At 40.1% G+C, this 27,728-nt stretch overlaps 1 protein-coding gene and 1 long non-coding RNA gene across 4 annotated transcripts in view; one reads left to right on the forward strand and one right to left on the reverse strand.

Annotated features, from left to right (window-relative positions):
* Window positions 1-26,656, forward strand: LOC142161441 (uncharacterized). Of its 2 annotated transcripts, XR_012693398.1 has the most exons (5): window positions 1-206; window positions 512-673; window positions 25,400-25,533; window positions 25,744-25,831; window positions 25,957-26,656. It is a non-coding gene; the product is annotated as an uncharacterized LOC142161441 (long non-coding RNA). The 2 variants fall into 2 exon arrangements; XR_012693399.1 differs by lacking the exons at window positions 1-206; window positions 512-673 and adding an exon at window positions 24,700-24,912.
* Window positions 1-27,728, reverse strand: part of LOC142161440 (uncharacterized) — a 174,611-nt gene that overhangs the window by 112,677 nt on the left and 34,206 nt on the right. For both annotated transcript variants that reach the window (XM_075217051.1, XM_075217049.1), the window contains exons 2-4: window positions 11,461-11,675; window positions 1,662-1,778; window positions 954-1,037 (exon numbers count right to left, since the gene is read on the reverse strand). In XM_075217051.1, the coding sequence (XP_075073152.1) occupies window positions 954-1,037; window positions 1,662-1,778; window positions 11,461-11,659 (400 nt within the window). In that variant the 5' untranslated portion in view covers window positions 11,660-11,675. The remainder of the gene's footprint in view (window positions 1-953; window positions 1,038-1,661; window positions 1,779-11,460; window positions 11,676-27,728) is intronic.

Below are 27,728 nucleotides of genomic sequence, written 5' to 3' on the forward strand. Positions count from 1 at the left end.
CAAGTATTCATGGCAATCTTAATTTGACCCAGTTTTGAATGCTCATGAATAATAATGCTGGAATAGCATTCCAGCATATCGGATATTTAAACCAAATGTTTTTTAAATGTATATAAATGTATCTATATTGAATCAATAGGATATGAAGCAAGAAAAATATTTCCTATCCGGAATACTAATTCAAGGGCAGTGGAAAACAATTCCAGGTGCTGTTCATTTTTTACTATTTTTACATGGTCATGAAAAAAAACCTGTTTCTTTTCCTCTGATTACTGTTTTCAGAGTAAAAATTAGTTTCTGTTGCTTTAGCTATGCTATATTTATGTTTTAAAGAAACATTATAAGCTGCTAGAAAACATAATTAAGTGTAATTTAGTCACCATTCTATATAATTATTTTTAGGAATGTTAGGTGCCTTTATGGTACCCCTTTCCATTTTACAGCAGTAAACATATATTTATTAATTGATATTGTTATCTATTTTATTTAATTTTATTGTTCCCCACTGCAGGGCACTCCAGGCTTTGGACTCTAGCCTACCTGATCACCAACAGAAAAGGACTGCTGTCACGAGGAAGTAGTATATATGTATATTGCAGAGTCAAAAGCCTGCAACATTCTTATATCAAGGCAAACTGATGTTTTGCCTCGCTTTCTGATCTGAATTTAGCAGGTAATTCTGAATCACTCCAAGTTCCAAATTGGAATTGGTAGAGCTTGGAACTGTTGGATTCAGTAATCTGAACTGCTCATCTCTATTTCAGGCATCTTTGTATTTCAACATTGGAAATATAATACATTGTTTACAAAACATATATCTGTTATCACTGGATAGAAGATATATTTGTGTTGATGTGGTATTATTTTGTTTCATTAACTCGCATCTCATTAATGTACAAAATAATGTTGAATAGGTTTATGAGAGAGAGAGAGACAGAGAGACAATGTCTTACTTTTATTATACTTAGTGAGGCTTGCTTGAAGTTCCTTCAGTTCTGTTTCAAATACTTTTAATTGTTCCCTGACAGTGTCAACCTCTGACAAAAAAAAGGTCTACATTAATAATTTTCACGTATATTATTATTATTATTATTATTATTATTATTATTATTATTATTACACAGATTTTTATTCTGGAATTCCTTAAAACTGAGTTTTAAATCTAATGCTCTATTCCTGATGAGCATAATCTTAAGTAGATTTATTGAGTCACTAGTAGCACAGATGTGCACTATTTTTTGTTTTTTTTTCTCTTCCCTTTTCTCTGTCCACAAAGGAATTTTTCATAAATCTTGGCCATGAAGAGAGAGGCATAATAAGTTTGTAATAGGAAAGTTTAATCTCAATCGCCATAGATAAGCACTTTCACTGTTCATAGATTTCTTCACATATTATCATAAACATTCTGCACTATGGTTTATATTTCTTATTTTTTCATGATAACTCACTGGGAGTCTAACACCCAAAGGAACACTGTGTGATACTAAGACACCTATCTCACCAATAAAATTAGGTGAACACTTATTAATACTTTTTTTAAGAAACAAGGCTTCAAGAAGCTAATATTTCAAAATTAGTATTTCAACAGGACTCTTGTGCTCAACCACTAACCCACTCCTTAGTTTCAAACTATTCTTAATATATTTCTTCTTTTACTTTACCTGATGTAGCGCTGATGCCCTGCTCTCCTTTTTGCCCAATAGAGCCCTTATCACCCTTTACTCCTGGAGGACCAAGTTTTCCTGGTGGCCCCTGATTGCCTCGAGATCCTTGTAGACCTGTGTTATATAGCAGGAATTAATAACAAGTAATATAAATGTTATCTTCACTCAATTGAATTTTATTCAAAGGTAGTAATTGAGCAATTGTAGCAATGTAAACACTCAGGGGCAGATTGGCCAAAGGCTTTACCAGGTTTTTTTTCCTGTTAGGCTGATGGCCTTATGGGGCCAACTGGAGGCTGCCTGATTTTTAAGTTCTTTATTTATTTACCAGGCTATGTGCCGGAGGAGATGTGTGTGCAATCTGACAGCTGGATAAAGATTTTTTTATTGCTATTACAAGAAAATCTTGAATCCGCCTTAATTCCTCCCCTTGTAGAGGACGTGTAGTTCATTGCTACAGTTCATGCCCCCTACCTCATTTCTGGTGGCTCCTCATTCTCACATACTTCAGCAGGAACCCGCCTTCCTCCGCATTATGGCTTTACTATGCATCAGCAAGAATGAGGAAAAAATTGGACCAGTAACAGAGGTGAAAGGGAGTGAAGGGTGGAATGAGTAAAATTGAGGAAAGTTACTATTGAAAATAAGAGGGATAGTTATGAAGATTAGGAAAGTGAAGGGGATAATGATCTTAATGGAGTTAATTATGAGGAAGGGTTTCTGCCATATTTTGAGCCAAGAGCTTTAGCTTCTAGATTCCGCTCCACTGCTGACTGAGCTGTTATGGCTCTTGGACAATTCATTGCCTTTACTCTGTGTTCTAGCTCAGTTCAACTGTTCTTCTATGTTCCAGCATGTTCTAGTTCCACAACCCTGCCAGCAATCTAGGGCCTGATTCATTAAGGATCTTAACTGAAGAAACTTCTTATTTTAGTCTCCTGGACAAAACCATGTTACAATGCAAGGGGTGCAAATTAGTATTTTGTTTTGCACATAAGTTAAATGCTGTCTGTTTTTTCATGTAGCGCACAAATACTTGATAGCTTATTTGTACACTGAAATTTAAAGTTGATATTTGTGCGCTACTTGAAAAAACAGTCAGTATTTAACTTATGTGCAAAACAGAATGCTAATTTGCACCCCTTGCATTGTAACATGGTTTGTCCAGGAGACTGAAATAAGAAGTTTCTTCAGTTAAGATCCTTAATGAATCAGGCCCCAGTTCCTGCTGCTGCATCCTGCATTCCATTATCCACTATTTGTGTACCGATCTCGGATTTCCTCTACTATACCTCTCTCTGAACCCTTTGCCTAAGTGTTTTACTGTGTACAGCACCTGGCTGCCATTACCCACTCTTTATTACACAATCCTACAGGCTGCCTTCCTTACAGCCACTGAACTCCTGTTCAGTTTTCGAACTGTTACCCTTTCTTTGATGCGACTGAGGGAGTCAAATTGAATATAAATGGAATTTTTCGATACATTTTTCATTGTGTATATGAATGGAATCAATTGAGGATGTGAGTATTAGTGAAATATGGGGACGAGGAAGTTAGTCATTATAAAGGGTTTATTGATGTCAAATGGGCTTGTTATTATGACACTGATGGAATTAATGATTTTGAGGATGGGTTAATTAAGGATGAGGGGGGATTATATTGTGTTGTGGTCACAAAAAGCTGTTTGTATTACATAGTGATCACTAATGTGTGCTCTGTATTTTATGGCAAACACTGCAATGCATTCTGTATTATATGTTTTCACTTGGAAACTCTCTGTATTGTATGACTGTCACAAGAATGCTCTCTGTATTGTATGGTGATCATTAGGATGCACTATTGTATATTGGTCACTTGAATACTGTTTCTACTAGTCACTAGGATAACGTCTGTATTGTATGGTGTTCATTATTGTGCAGTTTGCATTGTAAAACTATCACTAATATGGGCCAAACTAACATGCAAAGCAGTAAAATCCCTGCTTGACTTGTAATACATTTTGCATGGCACATTCATATGAATGGAATTAATTGTGGATGTGGGAGTTTAAGGGTTTAATTATGTTGATTAAGGTTGCTATGATGACACTGATGGAATGAATCATTTTGAAGATAGTTTAATGATGAGGGGGAAGATATTTTGTTGTGGTTATAAAAATGGTCTTTGTATTATATGGTGTTCACTAAGATGCTGTTTGCGTAGTATGACAGACACTACGATGCTCTCTGTATTGTAAGGTTGTCACAAGAATGCTCTCTGTGTTGTAAAGCAGTCATTAGAATGCTCTCTGTATTGTATGGGTTTCAAAAGAATGCTCTCTCTATTGTATGGTATTCACTAGAATGCTCACAGTATTGTATAGCAGTCACAAGAAGGCTCTTTGTATTATATGACTGTCATTAGGATGCCCTCTTTATTTTGTGGCGGTCACTAGAATAATGAGCTGTATTTTATATCAATCACTAGGATGCGACCTGTATTTATATTTATCACTAATGCTGGCTAAATTATAATACAAAGCAGTATAATACATGTTTTGTCTTGTAATACATTTTGCATAGAGACTTTAGAACAGTGATGGGCAACAGGTTGCCCTATGACCTCATGCAGCCTGCTAAGCCTTCACCTGTGGCCCCCAGCTCCTACCTGCTTTATTGTCAAATTTGTTTTTTATAGCTTATAACACTTGTTTAAAATGTCTGCTGATATATTATTACAGATTGGTGTCTCTTTCTTGGATCAAATGTATTGTTTTAACTTATTACTACAATTAAGGGTTATATGCTGACCTTTCGAAGGTTAGAGGGCTGCAACATGCAGCCCTTGAAGTGCTATAACTACTATAACTTCACTACTAACCCTGGGAACTCTCTTCTGCTGGATTAAGCTGCACAGTTCACATAACAAATGTGTGTAGTGCCCACTGCTGTACTAACTCTGCCTACTTGCGTTTCCTTTACTTACTTGTGTTTTCTCTACTTACCAATACAATGCTTTTCTTACTTGTGTGTTAAGTCTATAATAGGTTCTGCTTGGCATTGCTGTGATACCACATACCATTGCTTGTTACATTGGCCTAACCTATCACTGATGAGGGTAGGGATAATTATGTGCTAACTAGAGATGAGCGCACTCGGATTTATGAAATCCGAGCCCACCCGAACGTTGCCGATCCGAGACAGATCCGGGTATTGGCGCCAAATTCAAATCTGAAACTGAGGCTCTGACTCATAATCCCGTTGTCGGATCTCGCGATACTCGGATCCTATAAATTCCCCGCTAGTCGCCGCCATCTTCACTCGGGCATTGGTCAGGGTAGAGGGAGGGTGTGTTAGTTGGTCCTCTGTCCTGCTATATCTCGTGCTGTTCAGTTAAGTTCTGTGCTGTTCAGTTAAGTTCTGTGCTGTGCTGTGCTGTGCTGTGCTGTGCTGTGCTCAGTCCAGTGGTGCTGTGTCCTGTGCTCTGTCCTTCTGAGGTCAGTGGTGCTGCTGGGTCCTGTGCTGTGTCCTGTTCAGTCCAGTGGCGCTGTATCCTGTGCTCTGTGCTTCTAAGGGCATAGTTATTTCCCCAATATTCCCAAGTGTTTAAAAAAATAAAAAAAAGTTATTTTAAAAAATACAAAAAACGAATTAAATTTTTTTTTAATTACAACAAAATTTGCACAACCAATCCTGCAGTATAAGCCCATTGGTACTGCAATATTACCAAGTTCACACATTCAGCAGTAAAAGTCCAGTGGTTCTGCAATATTACAAAGTTCACACATTCTGCAGTATCAGTCCAGTGGTGCTGTGTCCTGTGCTCTGTGCTTCTAAGGGCATAGTTATTTCCCCATTATTCCCAAGTTTTTAAAAAATAAAAAAAAAGTTTTAAAAAAAAATTAAAAATTAAAAAAAAAAAAATTATAACAAAATTTGCACAACCAATCCTGCAGTATAAGCCCATTGGTACTGCAATATTACCAAGTTCACACATTCAGCAGTAAAAGTCCAGTGGTTCTGCAATATTACAAAGTTCACACATTCTGCAGTATCAGTCCAGTGGTGCTGTGTCCTGTGCTCTGTGCTTCTAAGGGCATAGTTATTTCCCCATTATTCCCAAGTTTTTAAAAAATAAAAAAAAAGTTTTAAAAAAAAATTAAAAATTAAAAAAAAAAAAATTATAACCAAATTTGCAAAACCAATCCAGCAGTATATAAGCCCATTGGTACTGCAATATTACCAAGTTCACACATTCAGCAGTAAAAGTCCAGTGGTACTGCTATTACAAAGTTCACTGATTCAGCAGTGCATAAGTCCAGTGGTACTGCTATTACAAAGTTCACTGATTCAGCAGTGTATAAGTCCAGTGGTACTTCTATTACAAAGTTCACTGATTCAGCAGTGTATAAGTCCAGTGGTACTGCTATTACAAAGTTCACTGATTCAGCAGTGTATAAGTCCAGTGGTACTGCTATTACAAAGTTCAGTGATTCAGCAGTATAAGTCCAGTGGTACTGCAATTACAAAGTTCACTGATTCAGCAGTGTATAAGTCCAGTGGTACTGCTATTACAAAGTTCACTGATTCAGCAGTATAAGTCCAGTGGTACTGCTATTACAAAGTTCACTGATTCAGCAGTATAAGTCTAGTGCTACTCTCCTGTGCCGCATATAATTTTTAAAGCCTTTGCCGAGTGTGTGTGGCTTAGGGGTACGCTCTCTTGTGCTACGTATAATGGAAAACCAAAATTTGGAGAATAAAGTAGGGAAAGATCAAGACCCACTTCCTCCTAATGCTGAAGCTGCTGCCACTAGTCATGACATAGACAATGAAATGCCATCAACGTCGTCTGGAAAGCCCGATGCCCAATCTCCTAGTACAGGGCATGTAAAATCCAAAAAGCCCAAGTTCTCAAAAAATAGCAAAAAGAGAAACTTAAAATCATCTGAGGAGAAACGTAAAGTTGGCAATATGCCATTTACGACACGTAGTGGCAAGGAACGGCTTAGGCCCTGGCCCGTGTTCATGACTAGTGGTCCAGCTTCACCCAAGGATCTAAGCCCTCCTCCTCCCCCCCTAAAAAAAATTAAGAGAGTTATGCTGTCAGCAACAACAACAAAACAGCAAAGAACTCTGCCTTCTAAACAGATGACATCACAAATCCCCAAGGCGAGTCCAAGAGTGTTGTTGGTTGTGAACCCTGACCTTCCCATCACTGTATGGGAAGAGGTGACTCCATCCAGCATTTGCAGCACGCCCTCTGCATATGCTGGAAGGATCACCCACAGTCCAGTTACAGATTTGGCTAATGAAGGTGTGAATGTTGTACACCGGGAGGAGGATATTGATGTAGCTGGCGCTGAGGAGGATGTTGATGATTATGATGCAGACAGATACCAAATTGCCTTTCTCAATTTCTATTTATATTCTAGATTATATAACGGCTGAAAAGTTTTCTGTTTTACTCCTAGTGGAGAGGGGATCTGATGCAGACAGATACCAAACTGCCTTTGTCCATTTCTTTGTATATTTGAATTTCTAGTTCTACAGTCTATGCAGGCTGCTTTATTTATATTCAACTACAAGTGTAGGGCGGGGGGGGGGGGGGGGGCATAGATAGCCACCAAAGTAACGTGGTCCATTTAATTGCACGTTCTAGCTCCACAGTCTGTGCAGCCTGCTTTTTTATCTTCAAAGTATTTATATTTACAAGCCTTGCAATCTAGATTAACTAGAGGTAGTGACGTGGTAGAACTCCAAAAGGCAGTTTGGAAGCCCCTGTACAAACTGGCTCTATTTTTTAACTGAGTTGTTCCCCCTCCAGTGTGTACTCGGAAAGAGTTTTTAGTGCAGCGGGGAACCTGGTCAGTGAGCGGCGAAGGAGGTTGCTTCCACACAACGTTGAAAAAATGATGTTTATAAAAATGAATAATCAATTCCTCAATGAAGTACAGCACTGCCCTCCAGACAGTACAGAGGGACCTGTGGTTTTGGAGTCCAGCGAGGACGAATTGATAATGTGTGAGGAGGAGGAAGTACACACTGTAGGGGGAGAGGAATCAGAGGTTGAGGATGAGGACGACATCTTTCCTCAGTAGAGCCTGTTTAGTTTGTACAGGGAGAGATGAATTGTTTTATTGGTGTGGGGGCCCAAACAAACCAATCATTTCAGCCACAGTTGTTTGGTAGGCCCTGTCGCTGAAATGATTGGTTTGTTAAAGTGTGCATGTCCTATTTCAACAATATAAGGGTGGGTGGGAGAACCCAAGGAAAATTCCATCTTGCAACTATTTTTTTGGCATTATGTGACCATTCAACAGTCGTTTGCCATGTTCAAAAAGTAAAAGAAAATGCCAACAAATTCAATAAATTAAATCAAAAGTTAAATGCCCTGTCATTATTTAAAACAAGAGGTTTTGACGTGCTAGAATTAGTGTAGTGTTAAGATGTTATAAACACTACACTTGGACCTTGGAGGAGGTATTGTGGCCCCGGTATCAAATTGGGTACCGGGGCCACCCCACTACGCAGTTCAGATACTTGTTTGGTGGAATTCAGACCAGTTGAGGGTGTATTTATTTTATTGTGACCCCGGTATCAAATTGGGTACCGGGGCCACCCCACTACGCAGTCCAGATACTTGTTTGGTGGAATTCAGACCAGTTGAGGGTGTATTTATTTTATTGAGGCCCCGGTATCAAATTGGGTAGCAGGGCCACCCCACTACGCAGTCCAGATACTTGTTTGGTGGAATTCAGACCAGTTGAGGGTGTATTTATTTTATTGTGGCCCCGGTATCAAAATGGGTACCGGGGCCACCCCACTACGCAGTCCAGATACTTGTTTGGTGGAATTCAGACCACTTGAGGGTGTATTTATTTTATTGTGGCCCCGGTATCAAATTGGGTACCGGGGCCACCCCACTACGCAGTCCAGATACTTGTTTGGTGGAATTCAGACCAGTTGAGGGTGTATTTATTTTATTGTGGCCCCGGTATCAAATTGGGTACCAGGGCCACCCCACTACGCAGTCCAGATACTTGTTTGGTAGAATTCAGACCAGTTGAGGGTGTATTTATTTTATTGTGGCCCCGGTATCAAATTGGGTACCGGGGCCACCCCACTACGCAGTCCAGATACTTGTTTGGTGGAATTCAGACCAGTTAAGGGTTTTATTATTATATTGTGGGGACCACTCTATACCACATTACCACTCTATACCACTCTATTTAATACTTTAATTCTATTACTAATTCCCATAAAGAGGAACTGCCGCGTCTATTTAATACTTTAATTCTATTAGTAGTTACCATAAAGAGGAACAAAATAAACAAATTTTACCAAAAGTATAATATGACTTACAAACACTACACTTGAAAGATGGTGCCTTTAAATGAAAAAGTCAGTCTTCGTTGCACAACTATGTGCAACAGGGACAGTTTTTTGGTTTACAAAGTCATCCAATAACACTTCGACCCTGTCTGTCTTTAACATACTTGATGGGATCTCAATGACGAATGGTCTGTACCATGGTTGGAGGAGGTATTGTGGCCCCGGTACCAAATTGGGTACCGGGGCCACTCCACTATGCAGTCCAGATAGAGGTTTTATCAGATATTAAACAACGTTGACTGTTGCTGCAAAATTTTTAAATAATATTGTGGGGAACACTACACTACGCAGTCCATAAACTTTTTGGGTGGAATTCAGACCCGTGTAGGGTTTTTTAATAATATTGTGGTGACCCACTCCTCTACGCAGTCCAGGTACATTATTGGTGTGAATCATACAAGTTCAGGGTTTTTAATTTATATTGTGGTGACCCACTCCTCTACGCAGTCCAGGTACATTATTCGGTGCGATTCATACCAGTTGATGGTTTTCTTATTAGATATATTGTGGTGACCCACTCCTCTACGCAGTCCAGGTATATTATTGGTGCGAATCATAAAAGTTCAGGGTTTTTAATTTATATTGTGGTGACCCACTCCTCTACGCAGTCCAGGTACATTATTCGGTGCGATTCATACCAGTTGATGGTTTTCTTATTATATATATTGTGGTGACCCACTCCTCTACGCAGTCCAGGTACATTATTGGTGCGAATCATACAAGTTCAGGGTTTTTAATTTACATTGTGGTGACCCACTCCTCTACGTAGTCCAGGTACATTATTCGGTGCGATTCATACCAGTTGATGGTTTTCTTATTATATATATTGTGGTGACCCACTCCTCTACGCAGTCCAGGTACATTATTGGTGCGAATCATACAAGTTCAGGGTTTTTAATTTATATTGTGGTGACCCACTCCTCTACGCAGTCCAGGTACATTATTCGGTGCGATTCATACCAGTTGATGGTTTTCTTATTATATATATTGTGGTGACCCACTCCTCTACGCAGTCCAGGTACATTATTGGTGCGAATCATACAAGTTCAGGTTTTTTAATTTATATTGTGGTGACCCACTCCTCTACGCAGTCCAGGTACATTATTCGGTGCGATTCATACCAGTTGATGGTTTTCTTATTATATATATTGTGGTGACCCACTCCTCTACGCAGTCAAGGTACATTATTGGTGCGAATCATACAAGTTGATGGTTTTCTTATTATATATATTGTGGTGACCCACTCCTCTACGCAGTCAAGGTACATTATTGGTGCGAATCATACAAGTTGATGGTTTTCTTATTATATATATTGTGGTGACCCACTCCTCTACGCAGTCCAGGTACATTATTGGTGCGAATCATACAAGTTCAGGGTTTTTAATTTATATTGTGGTGACCCACTCCTCTATGCAGTCCAGGTACATGTTTTGGTGCAGTTAAGACCAGTTGATGGTTTTCTTATTATATTGTGGGGACCACTCCACTACGCAGTCCAGAAAGATACCTCGTTGCAACGTTTTGGACTAATAACTATATTGTGAGGTGTTCAGAATACACGGTAAATTAATGGAAATGCTTGTTATTGAATGTTATTGAGGTCAATAATAGCGTAGGAGTGAAAATAAGCCCAAAAACTAGATTTTTTTAACTTTTTATGCTTTTTCAAAAAAAATCCGAATCCAAAACCTTAAATCCGAACCAAAACCTTTCGGCAGGTGTTTTGCGAAACAAATCCGAACCCAAAACATCGAGAAAATCCGGATCCAAAACACAAAACATGAGACCTCAAAAGTCGCCGGTGCACATCCCTAGTGCTAACCCCATCTATTTTTGTGCTGGCCACACCTACAGTTGATTTTGTCCCACCTACATGATCATTTTTTCTAGGGCCACTTTAATTTACAATCCACCCCATATTATTTCACATGTATACATTATGAACCTCATTTAAAGTTGCAGCTAAAGGATGCAAATTTCACCTGGACAAACCATGCTGCAATGTAAAAGCAATTATCTTGCATGCAGGGAAAATACTGCCTATTTTTGCATGTAGTATACCAATACAGGACAGCTTTATGCACTGCAGCAAAAACATGTTTTTTCCAAAATGCAAAACTGCATCTTCTACCTGGATTTACTCCTAACTTTAGATGAGTCCATAAGAGCATTTGTAAAAGTGGTATGTGTCTTTTTTTATGTTGTAATTTTTGCTTTTATGATCAGGCCTATTTTGTCTCCTCATAGTGCACTGAAATAATTGAATTTAAAAGTGTGACTGATTTATGAATGAATACAAAATGAATAACAAAACCACCATCAATTTATCGTAGCTTCTAAATATAGTTACACCTCAAAGCTTCCAAAAATAAGTTGATAGACTGTTAAACTTTTCAAAAATGTATTAGAATGCTGTCAATTACCTCGTTCTCCCTTTTCACCGATTGGTCCTTCTTTGCCATCTCTTCCATCTCTTCCAGGAATTCCAGTGGAGCTATGTGTACTGCATGATATAACTGCACAGGTATTGGTAACTTCATCACATCTACCATTATCTGTAGTAGTGTGTGCGTTCAGTGACAATCCAAACAATACAAAGTTAAAAAGCTTTAGCATCTTCATTTTTCATGAACTCTTCCTACAAAGCAATATATAAAGCATCAATACATTTCCATTTATACATTTACTATTTTCTAAGTATGTATGTTGTAGTCTCCTCTTTACCATATAAGATACGGTCCAGTATAGTTATGAACTAGTAAATTGGTAAGTTATGGCATTCTATGAATTGGTGCTCACAGTTATTTCACCAAAGCCAAGTCAAAGAAATATTTGTCTAAAAACAAAAATTCAGAACGCAGAGATTTATTTCATATTTTCACACTAAAATAATTGCTACCTTTCTAGGCATCATTTTTCAAGTCGCTGTATAACACTCACAGGGAGCATATTGATGTTGGGTAATATTGAAGTGAGGAGTATGCACCACATTATGCCACACTAACTCAGCCTACGCCATTATATTACTCTGAGTGTGGCATTGCCAGAAATGGTCAAAATTATTGCTTATAGGTATTTGCCATTTACATTGTTAGACAATAATAAACTTTGTTAGTCTAAATAGATTGGAATGACAAAGTAATAAAATAACGGAAGGTGCAGGGGTGCATCATGAAAGTTCTATTCTGTTTTCACCCATGCACATGAAGATATAGTTATAACTGCAACTGGTAGTGAACTGTTGTATGTTTGTGCATAGCCTTAATGCTTTTTTAGCCCCATCAACTCCATAAAGAAAATGCTGGTTCTGTTTTTCCATTGCTGCTGTGGTTATCAATAATTCTAATCTCCATGTATATAGAGATGTTTCGATTTTTCTCCTATGAAACTTTCTGCATATAAAACATAGAGGTACAACATTTTTCACCTTTAGTTATATTTTAGTTATATTGAAAATGGACACGCTCTCCTTCTGTGATCCCAGCACATTGCCAGAAGTGTTAATGGCAGTACTATAAAAGGCAGCTTATCGGTAGTTGTAGTGCCTCAGACTCTAGTTCTTGTTGACTGTAACCTTTAGCTAACACATTTTAGTATTAAATCCTTCATTACCTCTTTGTGTTTTTTACCTAGGCACAATTTTAATACATTTAAATGCTGTCATTGCAATGCTAATTAAGTCTTAGATTAGGTGAGTGTGAAGGGTGATGACACTTATGTGATGACATGAGTTTATTATTTCTTCAATATCTGTGTGGCACATTTGTTTAATACCCCTCCTCCAATGTCCTGGCATATCCCATAGACTTAAATTGACTGTTTTCAAGCACACGCACACTCATTTCTAATGGAGGAAATATTAATTTGCTCTGGCAGAAAACCAATAGATCATGATGGGAAGTGATCTGTGGGGTTTCTTAACCCCCTAAATGCAGAGAACTAGTGGGACTCATCGTTAGCACTTTAGTATCATGTAGAAGACGAGTCCCACTCGTCTTTAGCATTCAGGGAGATTAAGTAATACAAATAGTAGGCTGCGGCGCCATAAAATATAGCAGCCACACTAATGAATTAACTTTAGGGGTCAATCTGCAATCAGCCAATCAAAAGTGACCTGCTAGCGATAATCACCAATATTAAGTTTCACTGCACCAGCCCCCCAGCATCTGTGAGAGATACACATCCTAACAGGTGTATATCCTCTTTGTCCAGGTCTACTTCTCTTGTAATTATGTGAACACATCTTGACTGTATTCAGCCTATGTTTATCCATCCTTCACTCCCCTTGTTCCACCTAGCCAATCATAAGAAGTCATAAGTGTAATATGTGTGAAAATCTGCTATACTGACAGGTGTGTGCATTTTTGATGCACAGTACAGAAATTAGTATTTTGCACAAAAAGAAAGCAAATGTGAATCTAACTCTATATGAGCGCTTGTATGTATAAATTGATATAATGTGAGAATCTTTTGGACTACTGAAATAATCAATTGTAACTTTATGAATGATTCCTTGTACTTTAATGGCTACTTTAAAATAATATATAAGACCACTTAGAAATAAATGGAAAAAAGGTTATATAGTTCTTTGATCTAGAATAAGAAAAGCAATATGTATACACTACATATCATTATAATGTAATTTATAAATGTAGTATTACTGTTCACATATTACTTAGAATACGACTATATGTTACTTAGAATACTACTGACATCTACTGTCTGAAGATGGTATTTTATCTGAAAAAAATTCTATAAGATTTGAGAAACTATATAAAATCCTTTTTACTCTTATTATTATCCTTTACACATAAGGTGCCACATGTGGTCTGCAGCACCGAACAGAGGGCAAACAACAAAACAGTACGTGGTATAATATCACAACACAGCTACTGATAACCTGGATGAGAAATGGGGTGCAAGGAATATATTCAGTGCAAGCTAAAACCTGCTCCCATGAGTATGGGCACAACAAACAGGTTTAGAGCTGCTGAAAAAGGTGAGAAGATAATAGAGGAGTGGAGTCAAGGGGCGAGAGCCCAAGAAGGAGATGCATTGTGTAGCTTGTGAGCAAAAGTTATAGCTAATGAGAACAGGAAGGAAGAGGGCTCTGCTCACTAGAGCTTACAATCTAAAGGGAAAGGAGCAGACAAATGGTTGACATCTGTGGGTGAGCCAGTGTAAGGGGATCTGAGGGCAAGAGTGGGTAAGATGGAGGATGAAAGATGGTGAGGTATACTACATGGTGAAATGGTTAAGTGGAGAACTTGTAGACTTTTATGTACAGGCGGTTTATCAATGACTGTTTGAAGCTATACAAGCTAGGTGAGATCATTCAGTGGTGGGGGGGAGGCAGCATGGGAGAAATCTTGGATTTGGGAGTGAAATGTGGTTAGCAGAGGAGGGAAAGGTGACAGTCATTGGCCGGCCAGCAAGGGAGGGAGAGAGTATGTATGGAGCTTAGGTTGGAGATGTAGGGAGCAGTGGAGTTGGAGAGGGCCAAGTATGTGAGGCTGAGGAGTATGAAGAGGATTCTGTAGGGGAAGGGTAGTCAGTGTAAGACTTGACAGAGAGGGGAGACAGATGTGGAATGGTGAGGTACGTCTGGCTGCAGCATAAAGTATAGATTGAAGAGCAGTGAATTGGGAGTGGGGAAGGCCATTAAGGAGAGGGTTACAGTAGTCAAGAAGAGAAATTATCAATGAGTAGACAAGAGAATTTGTGGCATCCTGGGAGAGGAAGGGTCTGATACCAGCAATGCTGCAGAGCTGGAAATGACAGAAATGGGCAATAGATTGAATGGGTGTAGAAGTAAAGGGAGAAGTCAAGAATGACACCCAGGCAGTGGAGTTGGGGAACAGAGGAGATAGTGGTGTTGTGTTACGTTTGAGAGAGTGTAAGGACATCCAGGGGGAGATGGCGGATTGGCAACTGGACACCTGAGAGAGAAAGTGAGGGGAGAGGACAGTAGGTGAGAGGTAGTAATCGGGCAGATGAGAGTAGAGGCAATACTGGAGGCTGAATGAAATGATGATGAGGAGGTGTACAGAGAAAAAAGCAGAGGACCGAGGTCAGAACTCTGTTGGACTCCTATGGGGAGGAGGAACCAGAGGAAGAACCAGAGGTGCAGCAGTTGGTGAGGTAAGAAGTGAACCACAACACTCCACTGGTATAAAAGGTTGTTGAAGTAATAATTAACCCTATAAAACCCTATATTACCAATTAGTTCAATAGAATGAACCAATGAACTTGATTTTTGTTTCTGTGCTTTAAGAAAATGGAAAAATACAGAATTACATAACAAGAGACATGTTTTTAGTAAAGTTCCATTATTGCACAATATCGCCGGATATGGCCAAAGAAATATTGGCACCATAAAAGGGCATGATGACCGTCCAAGATGAACAAGTCATTTTAATTATAGAGACTTAGAGTGCCAGCAGTGATGTAAGCTGGGAAGGTGTGTTTTGAAGTAATAAGGAGTTTCACCTCTATAAATGAATGAGTTAATTAATTAAATATAGAGTGTCAATTGGCATTTGAGACCCTGGGCGTATGTCTGCTTTGTCCAGTATGGCTGTATCTATGTATAATATAATTTTAATAATAAACTATAGAAATATTATTTTTTTGAAACCTGCTCATCTCATTTATTATTTAAAGAGACGGAAAGAGAAAATCTTATACAGGATGTGCAATAGAAAAGGGTTATCCACTGTGACCAATGCTGCAGAGAGGTACAGGAGGATAATCCAGGAGAAGTGGCCTTGAACTTAGCAACATATCTGCCATTTTTACTGTAGATAAAAATGCAAAAGTCTTAGTTGCACACATTTGCAAATGTATGTTAAAGCCACCTGCCACTCCACGGCGCTTTTGCTAATAGGGTGGTCCTAACTCTAAACAATGAGAGTCCCATATATTTGGGCCATATATGTGTTTTGCAAATGTGTGCAACTAAGACTTTTGTTATTTTTATCTACAGTAAAAATGGCAGATATGTTGCTGGCTATAGCAGTGTGCTGGGGATCTCTCTGTGTGTTTGTTTCTTTTAGGATAACCCCACCCTTTCATGCACCTACTATAGCCTATAAATTGATTTGAGCAACTTCTATTTCTTTATTTGTCTGAGAGGCATGTTGGTGTCAGTAGCTGAGGGGGAGTGCTGACATTGGATTGCTTTTTGGAGGCTTCTGGGGTACCTCTTTGGTAAGTTAGCTCTCAATTTAAAAACAAATATGTATGGGGGGCGTGGTTTGGACACCATCGGAGATAGACGCCTGACTGGAAAGCTCCGGGGAAACGGTGCCCTAGTCCACTAACATCGGGACTTCTGGGACCCAAAACCACTCCTGCTGACCCCCGCTGCGGACCGCTAGTTAGGTGTGCCAACGGCACACACGGAGAGTGACAGGAAAGCCTGCAATCCACGGAGTGAGGTGTGGGGCCTGCTGCTGCGCATTCGACCTGCCTCATTACATGGCGCCCGGCCACGGTCCCATCCGGCCACGATATTAGGGAGCAGCATTAACCTGCACAAGTCAGCTACATCCCGGCAGAGCATTCAGCGGTAGCTGGGGACCAGAGAGAACTGCAGCGACCGACTCAGCAGGCACTGTGTACACAGATCTGAAGAGGGAGAGGAGTTGCTGTGTATAGCAGTGAACAGAGTTGTATCTGCTCCACTACCACCAGAGCTGCTGGCTGACCGGCTAAGGTATTGTGCCAGTGTCCCCCCACAAATTACAGGCAGTGATAGTGCTGTAACACTGCAGTGCTCTCTACACTCCATTTCAGTTTCTCTCTAGACCAGGGGTGTCCAACCTTTTAGCTTCCCTGGGCCACATTGGCAGATGACGAGTTGGTTTGGGCCGCACATAAGATACACTAACAATAACGATAGCTGATCATCTAAAAAACCATAGAAAATATAGTTAAAATATATATATATATATATATATATATGAGAAAAAAAGTGATATATATATATAATCACTTTTTTTCAAATCCTCCTATACTTACCTTTCAATCGCCCTGTTCAAAAAATCCTCTCTAGTTATTATACTATAATCACTTTTTGTATTGTTTCGATGCAATATCATTTAAGTCAGGCATTGTATATCAGGGTGCCCTGACCAGGCCTGCGGTACCTGACATATACACCACTGTGACCCCAAATTGTAACCTGTTTTGATAATTACACCACTATGTTAGTTAAGGGATAACAACTTATAATGGGCCAAAGAGAATAAGTTATACAAGTAGAAGTATGTAGCAGGGAGATAAGGTCCATGATGCTCCAGGACCTGGTGACTTTTATTCACTGGTCAGCATCCCTTGAAATAATAAAATAAATCCCCCTTAACTTACCTTTTAATCGGCTTGTTCTCCTGTCCTCTTCTCTTCTTTTCTCCAATTCTGTGCTGCTGATTATTCTTCTCGCGCGGGTGTCTCCTCTGTGCTGCGCTCCGCAACGGATGTTGGGCATGATGACATCACGCCCGACATTCACTGCGAGCGCCGCACGGAGGAGGAGACAAGGGAGGGAGCCAGAGTACCAGTTTACGTGACCGCGTGACCACAAGGTAAGTAGTTTCTTTTCTTTTTTTTTTGCAGGATTTTTTTTTTCCATTAAGAGCGCTGCCCCCTTGCCACAACCAAAACTCCTTCTGGGCCACATTTACAGGCATGCTGGGCCTGTAAATGTGGACAACCCTGCTCTAGACAGAGGCAAAAATAACGCAACACTGCCACCTGGTGGCTGCTTAAAAATATAGCGCTTATCCGTAATAATCCTGAGCCTTTTACACTTTTGAAATATGCCTAAGTTACTTATACACATGGCGTGATTGCAGGGGGTCCCTCTACCCATGTCAACCTAAATATCCCTGAACTAATTATCTTCAATGTCAACCGACCAGAGCTAACGTTGCTTTATCAACATATCACTTATCATACTACGTGCTCCCGCGCAACCAGTGTCTTGGAAAGTTTTCTATCTTATTGCTGCTCTTTCTGAGCGACGCCAGAATGGCTCCAAAAAACAATGCGAAAAGCATCTCATCTGCTTCACCAGTTCAATTCTTCAAACCACAGGTTTCTACCCTGGAGGCGGGTACCTCTAAGAGGCTGGAGACATCCAGGACCAAGGCCTCCGATGCTACACCAGCTACTCAGGTGGCGGCTCACGGTGTGGTCCCTACTGACAACCCGGATTCTGATGGTCCTATCACGATCAAGGCTATGCAGAACCTGTTCTCCACGTTTAAATCTGAAATATCAGAAATGAGATCGTCGATCAGAGAGATACAGAGGGAAGTTGCTGAGTTGGGTGGTCGTACTGGCCACATTGAAGACAAAATGGAGGAACTGGCGGCCTCACACAATAATCTCATAACGGAACATGAAAACTTGAAAGCAGAATTTCGGGACAAATTTGCGGATATGGAGGATAGATCCAGACGGAATAACATTAAGATTCGGGGTATTCCAGATTCCATTACCTCAGCTGAACTACTCCCCTATGTATTGGATCTTTTCCGTAAACTATTGCCTGACGCGACTGAACAGGACTTGATGGTTGACCGCATACATAGGCTTCCCAGACCAAGATCAGTGTCGGATGACCTACCTAAAGATACACTTATGAGAATCCACTTCTTTCAAACTAAAGAACGTATCTTGAGAGCGACCAGATCGGAAGATAAAGCTGAATTCCTTCAGAATCTTCAGATATTTCAAGACTTCTCTATGGCTACGATTTCTAAACGGAGATCCTTTCAAGCAATCACTAAAGCTCTAAGAGACCAAGACATCATATATAGATGGGGATTTCCTGTCAAAGTAATCATTAGGAGGAATAATTCCACTCACATTATCTCTTCGGTTGAAGAAGGTATAGAGTTATTGAAAACCTGGAATGTCCCTGTTCAGGAGCCTGCTTCAGTTCCTAGTTCCTGCGTGAGACAGGACTGGTCAAAATGAGTATTCTAATGGGCCTTAATGGTCCTGATCTTTCTACATTTGAGTAAATATTCGGGAAGCCCTATATCAACATGATCTCCGAGATACGGATTGTACGGCTGCTTAAGCATGACGTACAGTTTCCGGGGGACGACTCGCCAGGGGCTATCTGGAGTCATCTAAGCACTGATCCTTAAAAGTATCTTGTTGTTTTCATTAAGTTATGTGTCATGTGTCTTTTTATCTGGTTACGTTACTTACTGCAGGTGCTGGATGTCGCTGGAGGACACCGTGTTCCGCTCCTGGATGCAAAAGAGTCGGATACTTATTCATATATAGGTTACGTTTAACGGTTAAGGTACTATTTTTGTACTGTGTTAATGTTTTGCTGGTATGTTGTTTTGATCGATATATCTTTACGCCCTGGCTATATTCCATCTGATACGGTTGAATTTTAGATCCTTTAAAATTGCAGGGGTTTGTCGGGTTGACAGGGACGAGAAGTACCATAATTGGCCTGACCCGCCCCAAGTTACTTATTTTGCTGGTTTTTTCCTTTCCCTACCAGCAAATACTCTAACCCAATGTTTTGGGTTATTTCAGTTTTTTTCCCCTTTTTCTCCCTATGTTTCCTGTTCCCACTATTATTTCCCCCTTAATTAGGAACACTCCATCACATACTAAAGTCGCCACTTCTAATACTCTTGTTTTGGGTACCGATGTCTCACATGAGGCCCATTCTCCCTACTCCAATATACAATGCTACAGGGTACCCCGCTTTAAGAATGATCACAGGGCAATAGATTACTTACAGGATAACTTAATAGACACACTTATTATTCTAAATGGTTAAATTTCTTATGCAAAATGTTAGGGGTTTGAATTCTCCAAATAAAAGGAGACTAGCCCTAACTTAATTTCACAAGCTGTATGCCGACATAGTATCCCTGCAGGAAACACATTTTAGGGCTGCAGCTCCCCCCACTCTTCGAGATAACCATTATCAGACTTGTTTCACGGCAAATGGCCCATTAAAACGTAATGGAGTAGCCTTGCTATTTAGCAGTAGAGTTACTTATGTGAGCAAGACTACTATAGCAGATAAAGCGGGTAGATACTTGATTCTAGTCGGTCTATTAGAAAGCAAACCAGTGACCTTGGTTTCACTTTACGCTTCAAACTCACGTCAGATTCCTTTTTTAAGAAGAGTGTTCCGGGAAATAGAGAAACACAAAGAGGGTAAATTGATAGTTATGGGAGACTTTAATATTGTGGCAGACCCTAGGCTAGATAGGTCATCCCCATTTCCATCTTCTCCTTATAATTCTACTCTTCCCACTGTACCAGGACCTTCATTAGCCTTTTCTAAGTTGTTAGCAGAGTTCGACCTGTACAATGTCTGGAGAACTCCGGAACCGAGTGGCAGGGACTACACGTATTTTTCCTCAGTCCACAATTCATACTCCCGTATAGACCTTATCTTAACTGATAAGTGGACATTACAGGCCACTAAACAAATTAAAATTCTACCAATATCTTGGTCTGACCATGCTCCAGTGTTGTGGATGTGGCATAAAGAACGACCGTACGACCCTCCTAGGCCCTGGCGCATGCCAACATATTTATTGACACTGTTGGAAGCTAAATTAGACCTCAAGAGCGCTCTCCATCAATACTGTCAAAATAATGCCCCGGAGGACACTAATATTTTTAATTTCTGGTGTGCTCTGAAAGCAGTATTGAGGGGAGTGGCGATTCAGACAGGTGCCCGGTTAAAAAGAGCTAATGCATATCGCCAAACTGAGCTAGAATTAAAATTACAAACCTTAGAATCCCAAAATAAACAGCACCCTTCTTCTGAACTAAAGAATGAACTGACACTGATCCGAGGTCAACTTCAGAAACTGTTGCTGGCTAACACACAACAAGCTTTGACTAATCTTAGGCAAAAATTCTATGTTGCAGGGAAAAGAGCGGGGAAGCTTTTGGCGAGAAAGTGTAGGGGTCAAAGAGCCAAACATAGAATTAAACATCTAGTGGACAAAAGTGGACAAAAAGTATCTAACCCTAAAAGTATAGCCAATATGTTTGCTCAGTACTATGCTAAACTATATAATTTGAAAGAGGATAGCTTATTGCATCAACCGTCTCCGGCAGACATAGATGGTTTTTTAAGTAGCTTGCATATCCCAAAAGTAGTCCCGGGGACTGCAAAATCCCTATCTGCCCCCTGGTCCCAACCTGAAATACAAACAGTTATTAAAAACCTTCCAAGAGACAAAGCCCCTGGCCCTGACGGTTATATCAATGGCTTTTATGTTATGTTCCAGGAAGATCTCCTCCCAATATTAGAGCAACTATTTAACGCAGGGACAACACATAGGTCATTTCCCTCTGAAATGTTAGAATCTCGAATCGTCGCCGGAGAAGGACCCAGCATCATGTCTCAACTATAGGCCAATAGTCCTTCTGAATTCTGACATTAAAATATATGCTAAACTGATAGCAAACAGGCTTAATGGACTGCTCCCGAATTTGATCCATCCAGACCAGGTGGGATTTGTCCAGGGGTGGCAGGCCTCGGATAATACAAGAAGAGTGCTTAATATTATAGAATGGTTCTCAGAGGCCCAGTCGGAGCTGTTAGTCCTCTACCTTGATGCCGAGAAGGCATTTGATAGATTACATTGGGGCTACATGGAGGGGGTCCTTCTCCGGTTTGGATTCCATGGTGACTTCTTGAGGGCTATTACGGCTTTATATTCCCACCCATCGGCTGGAGTGTTTAGCAACGGATTCCTGTCGGATAGATTCACGATCACAAATGGAACTCGACAGGGCTGTCCCTTATCCCCGCTGATATTTGTCTTGGCAATGGAACCTCTTGCCATAGACATTAGATCCTCGCATCTGTTTCCTGGTGCCGCTGTTAAAAATACTTTGCATAAAATATGTCTATTTGCCAATGACGTTTTGCTTTTTGTAACTGACCCGGGGACTTCGCTGCTGACCCTTCATAATATTTTAGATACATATAGCCGAGCCTCATACTTTAAGCTTAACGCTACTAAATCCAAAGCTCTCCCAATAAATATTCCCCATGAGAAGGTGCAACTCCTTAAAACATCTTTTCATTACTCATGGAAGATGTCAGCACTGAAATATATGGGTATTCAGATCACTTCTTAACTGGAAAATACGATTAATCTTCATTTTTCATCTTTAACCCTCCAACTTTCAACTTTAAGTAAATCCTGGGTCTGCAGCGAGGTCTCCTGGTTGGGAAGGATCGCAGCCTTTAAGATGATGCTGCTCCCAAAAATGATGTATTTATTCCGTACTACTCCTGTTTGTATCCCCAAATCTTTATTAGATAAATTGCATTCAGTTATGATACTATACATTTGGAAGCACAAACCCCCACGAATAGCCAGTTCTCAGATGTATTTGCCTAAACAACAGGGAGGTTTGGCATTACCAGACTTGAACAGATATCAGGCGGCTTGCTTACTTTCTCAGCTTCGTGACTGGTCCCTTCCGATGCACAAAAAAACATGGGTAGACCTGGAGAAAGCTCTTAACCCGCATTTCCCATTGGCAGATTTGATCTGGGTTCCAAAAAATTGGTGCCCTGAAAATGCCCAATTACCAAAGACAACTAGGGACTCCCTGGTGATGTGGGACAAAGTGTTAAAGGCTAATTCTATGACTATGGTCCCGACAAAAAATATCTCTTTAGCTGCAGTGGCTAAATTATTTCCCAATTTAAATCTCAGCCTATGGGTATCAAACGGAATAGCCTCATTCTCTGAATTACTAGACGATCAAAGTTTACTATCTTTTACACAAATAAAGGAAAGATTTTACCTCCCTTCCCAGGAATTTTATAAATACCTGCAGCTCAGACACTGGTTTAACTCCCTTCCCAGACTAGGTCTACCTATTACAACACCACCGTCCTTGCTGTTCACTAAATTAACAAAAGGAGATAATAGAGCCAGCATTACCTTCTGGTACCGCTATACCCTCCCCTCTACATCACAAAATAAAACCAACATACAATTGCAGTGGGAATCTGACCTTCAACTAGAGTTGGAAAGTGAAGAATGGGAAGCCATTTTCACAAACTCGTTCCGAATGTCCAAATGTATAAATCACACAGAAATGATGATAAAATTAATTAACAGATTGTATCTTACTCCAACTAGACTTCATAAAATGTGGCCTTCCCAGTTGAAACTTTGCTGGCGGCAATGCAATATTCCGGGGGATTTGATACATATATTCTGGAACTGTCCCCATATACAATCGTTCTGGGTAGAGATCTTCCAGTTAGCCAATAAGGTTACTAGACAAAATCTTTCTCCTACCCCGGAGGTGGCGCTACTGCAACATTACCCCCCCCCCCCCAGTTTCCATCATATGCTAAATATGTCTTTAGTCATATTCTGATTGCCACAAGAGCCTCCTTAGCTCAAGGTTGGAAGTCACCACAGATACCTTTGATATCGAAAGTAGTGGCCAAGTTGCAATTCAGCTTTGAAATGGAGACAGAGGGGATGCCCTACTCCACTGCCACCTCGTCCCCGATAATGAAGTGGTTCAGCTGGCATGTGTATGCTACGGACGGAGAGGGAGCGTGTCCAGACCGAATAGACTCTGATTTGCTACCTGCATCTCCTACACTTAGCGAAGTTCCTCAATGTTCCTATTAGTAGTTCCCCGGCGAGCATTAGACCAGTGTAACTTTCACGAATTGGAAGGGAACCTATTGGGTTCCCCCCCTCATGTGTTCAATATGGTTTAACAGCAGAATTGTTTAATGTGTTCCTCCCCACTATGTACCCCTTCAATCCTTCCCCTTTTTACTTTTGTGTCCTTTTCTTACCCCCCATCCCCTTCTACTTTCTGTACCCCATAATTTCTGAAAAATGAATAATAAAAATACTATTGAAGTAAAAACACATATGTATGGTCCAAATATATGGGACTCTCATTGTTTAGAGTTAGGACCACCCTATTAGCAAAAGCGCCATGGAGTGGCAGGTGGCTTTAACATACATTTGCAAATGTGTGCAACTAAGACTTTTGCATTTTTATCTACAGTAAAAATGGCAGATATGTTGCTGGCTATAGCAGTGTGCTGGGGGATCTCTCTGTGTGTTTGTTCTTTTTAGGATAACCCCACCCTTTCATGCACCTGCTATAGCCTATAAATTAATTTGAGCAACTTCCATTTGTTTACTTACTTATTTCAGTTAAAAAGGAGTTTGAGAGATAGAGAGAGAGAATTGTTAAGGAGGGTTAGTGTTTGTGTTGATGTGATAAAGTTGGCAAAATTTGCTTTTTTGTGGATCTTGGTTCATTATCTACCCTTGTTTGTCTTATTGTCTGTGTTGGTTTTTTTTCCAGTTTTTTATTTTCTATTTTTTTTTCATTGTTTTTGCAATTTTGCCTGTATTTTCTTAGTGTGTGTATATCTTTGTTGTGTTGTCTTTCCCTTCTGCTTTACTTGGAAAAAAAATTTCCCCACCTGTGTGTGAGTATGGTGAGAGGAAGGAGACAGGAGGAGGGTAGGGAGAGTGGGGAGCAGGAGAGAGAGGAGTTAGGAGGTCCCGTGGAGCAGCCAGGCCCTTCTGCCGGTAAAACTAAATCAGGTAGGAATGTCCGCTTCAGTTTGGCTGAAAATTGTGCCCTTGTGCACTATTTAGTGCCTAGAATTTTAGGCAGCCTCGCTGTTAAAACCACATTTGTCCGAAAAAAACAAATGTGGCAAAATTTATTGGATGCCGTTAATGCAGTAGGGCACATAGAGCAGTCTGTGGATAACTGCCATAAAAGAATAAGTGACATCAAACGGCGGGTGAAGGAGAAGATGGCTGAGGAGCGACGAGTTGCTGCAGGCACTGCAGGTGTGATTTACATTATTATATCAGACAGGGTGATACAAGGATCAAGAAATTGTAAAAGACCTACAAATCATACATCTTCATATTAAAATTTAGACCCCTGGCTAAAAAGTGAATATCCAGATTATTGGAATCTATATTACCCCACACTACTTCACACTAATACTGGTACATCATTTACAGAATGTGACTCACCTTATAAAACCTACCAGGGAATATCATAACATGAGCATGATGTACCTTAGAATGTGTTAATTTACACATCTTTTAACCACTTATTTATTCATCTAGTCACCTTATACATTTATTTATACTTTTTCACGTCAAATGGTTAATGTGTTTAGACCTTTGTGGTTATTAGTATATGTGTATTTGGAATCACTAAAACGGATTTTTGAAAGTTATATGATTTTAGGTCAGTTTGACATTAAAAAATGAATGCTGTAGTGTCCCTTTGTTAAAGTGTTTTTTTATGTATTATATTTCATAGCCACTGGTGGTGGGCCTCCTGTAGTCTTTACATATAAGTCCTATGAAAACGAATTTAAGCAGCTGATTCCACCAGAGGTCCTCGAGGGATAAATGTCCGGGACACAGACAGACCTGTATCTCAACCAATAGCTGGTGAGTATTGTATAATGATGTCACGTTGTACATTGTATGTTTAAATAGTTATCCTGCAACCTGATTTTTTTTTTAATACATTTAACACATAAGTCTGAACATTTTTCATTTTTTAAATTTTTTAATACAAATGGTGATTGTTAATTTGAAACAAAGGATGAATTTTATGTAACATTTCACATGTGTTTCAACACACTCTCCGCACAACAGCAGACATGTCCAGTGGCAGCAGGACCTGTGGCAGCGCCAGCAGCAGCAGCATCATCAGTGGAACCAGATGAGGAGGAGTGTGTAGCAAGTAAATCCATCTATGTTGTAGTTAGTAACCAAAAAAATTTAAAAATTATTTGCCTGTAATATGACTCAACTATATCTGCTAGTGGCTACAGAATGTTTAGTAATGTTTTTTTAATTCCACTTAAGGAACATTACAAGAACAAGACCCAAGTCTGACTATTGGAGACACAGATGCTGAAAACTTCAGTAGGGTCTCCATATTGTTGGAAACTGTGGCAGATGTCCCAGAAGTATAGGTGCAGGCTGATTCCCAACCATCAGCCACTGCCCCACATCCCCCACAACCAGAGCTTCAAAGTGCACCCACATTGGCAGAGCCAATCCGCCATTTCAGTAGTGTACAGGAGAACTTGTTGAAATTCCACCAAGATTCTTTGTGTCGGTTGCAAAGACAGCTTAGCAAAACCTATAGAGTGTTACAGCATATGCATGATGAGCAAAGGCGCTTAGGTAACACAATGGACCGCATAGACACCTCTTTGGTCCAAATACACACTGCTATTAATCAGCAGATGGGTGCAATGCAGGAAATGTATACTAATTTCATAGGTGTGGTGGGAGAACTAATTACACGACTTCCACTCACCACAACATCAGCGGATAGTAGCCTCAATACTACCCCTAGCCCCTCCTTACCTGCTTCTCCTGTGCGGTCCAGTGAGCACCTCAGGGGTGGAAGACGTCCAGCCAGCAGTCGTGGAAAGACTCCAGGGCCTGCAGGGAAGAGACAAAAATAAATATTTTTTTGCTGTTATTTGCATACAAGGCACAGACTGTGCCATATGTGTTTTGTTTAATTTTGTAAAAAATTAAACCAGAAATTGTGCTTCCACTGGTAATTGCAATGGTCTTTGTTCTTCATATGTTAACATGTGCACACTGTAAGAACTTTGAATCTTATTTTCTTCTTATATTTCTGCAGAAAGTGTAATCAAAAACACAGACACATACCATAGAAATGATGTAAGGTGATTTGGCAACATATTCTCTGTTGACGATGTTTATGATTATTCTATAACACAAAATAAAAATCAAAGGTTATTGCTCACTCCCTAATATTTAGAGGTACTAGAGAAATCATACTCACCTGCATCTGCATCTTTGCATAATCGTTTCTCTCACCTGCCTCCCCTCCTCTGTATTATCCACATCAGCTGACGGAATGAGCTCTCCTGCTTTGCTACTGTCTACTGCAGGTGTTACTGGTAAATTTTGATTCAGGGCCAAATTATGCAGCAGACAGCACACCAACACAATATCTGCCATCTTACCTGGGATTGACCAGGATTGACACCCATATCCTAAGTCACCTAAAATGAAACATAAATACATTTAGTTGATGACAAATAGACATTCCAACCCATAAACAAACCCTCCTATTAATACATACCCAGTAGCCACCCCTCAGGCATTTCACATGTTCAAATTTTTGATAGAGGGATGACTGGAGCAGGATATAGGCATCATGACAAGAGCCAGGGAAGCCTGAAAACACACTCATTATTTTCATCTTTGTATCTCAAACCACCTGCACATTCATCGAGTAAGAATGGTGCCTGTTTCTATAGACTTGTGATCTTGCACAAGATGGTCTCAGCCCAATGTGTGTGCAGTCTATAGCTCCCAGGACATTAGGGAAGCCTGAGAGCCTATAGAAAGATCCCTTCAACTCATGCCAATCAGAATCCTGGTGGCGGAAGCAGATGTTGGCGGGCACAAGCTTGATCAGAGCCATTAAGACAACAGTCAAGTGTCTGAAAAATGTGTCCTGGGTGAGGCCTACTACTTGTATACATACAGACTGAAAAGATCCTGTCGCACGAAAATGTAGTGCACACAATATTTTCTGCATGCCTGTTATATCCTGTGTGCGAGCGGTTATTGGCTGTAAATCTGCT

This window comes from Mixophyes fleayi, chromosome 6 (assembly GCF_038048845.1).
Source record: "Mixophyes fleayi isolate aMixFle1 chromosome 6, aMixFle1.hap1, whole genome shotgun sequence".
In the NCBI taxonomy this organism is placed as follows: domain Eukaryota; kingdom Metazoa; phylum Chordata; class Amphibia; order Anura; family Limnodynastidae; genus Mixophyes; species Mixophyes fleayi.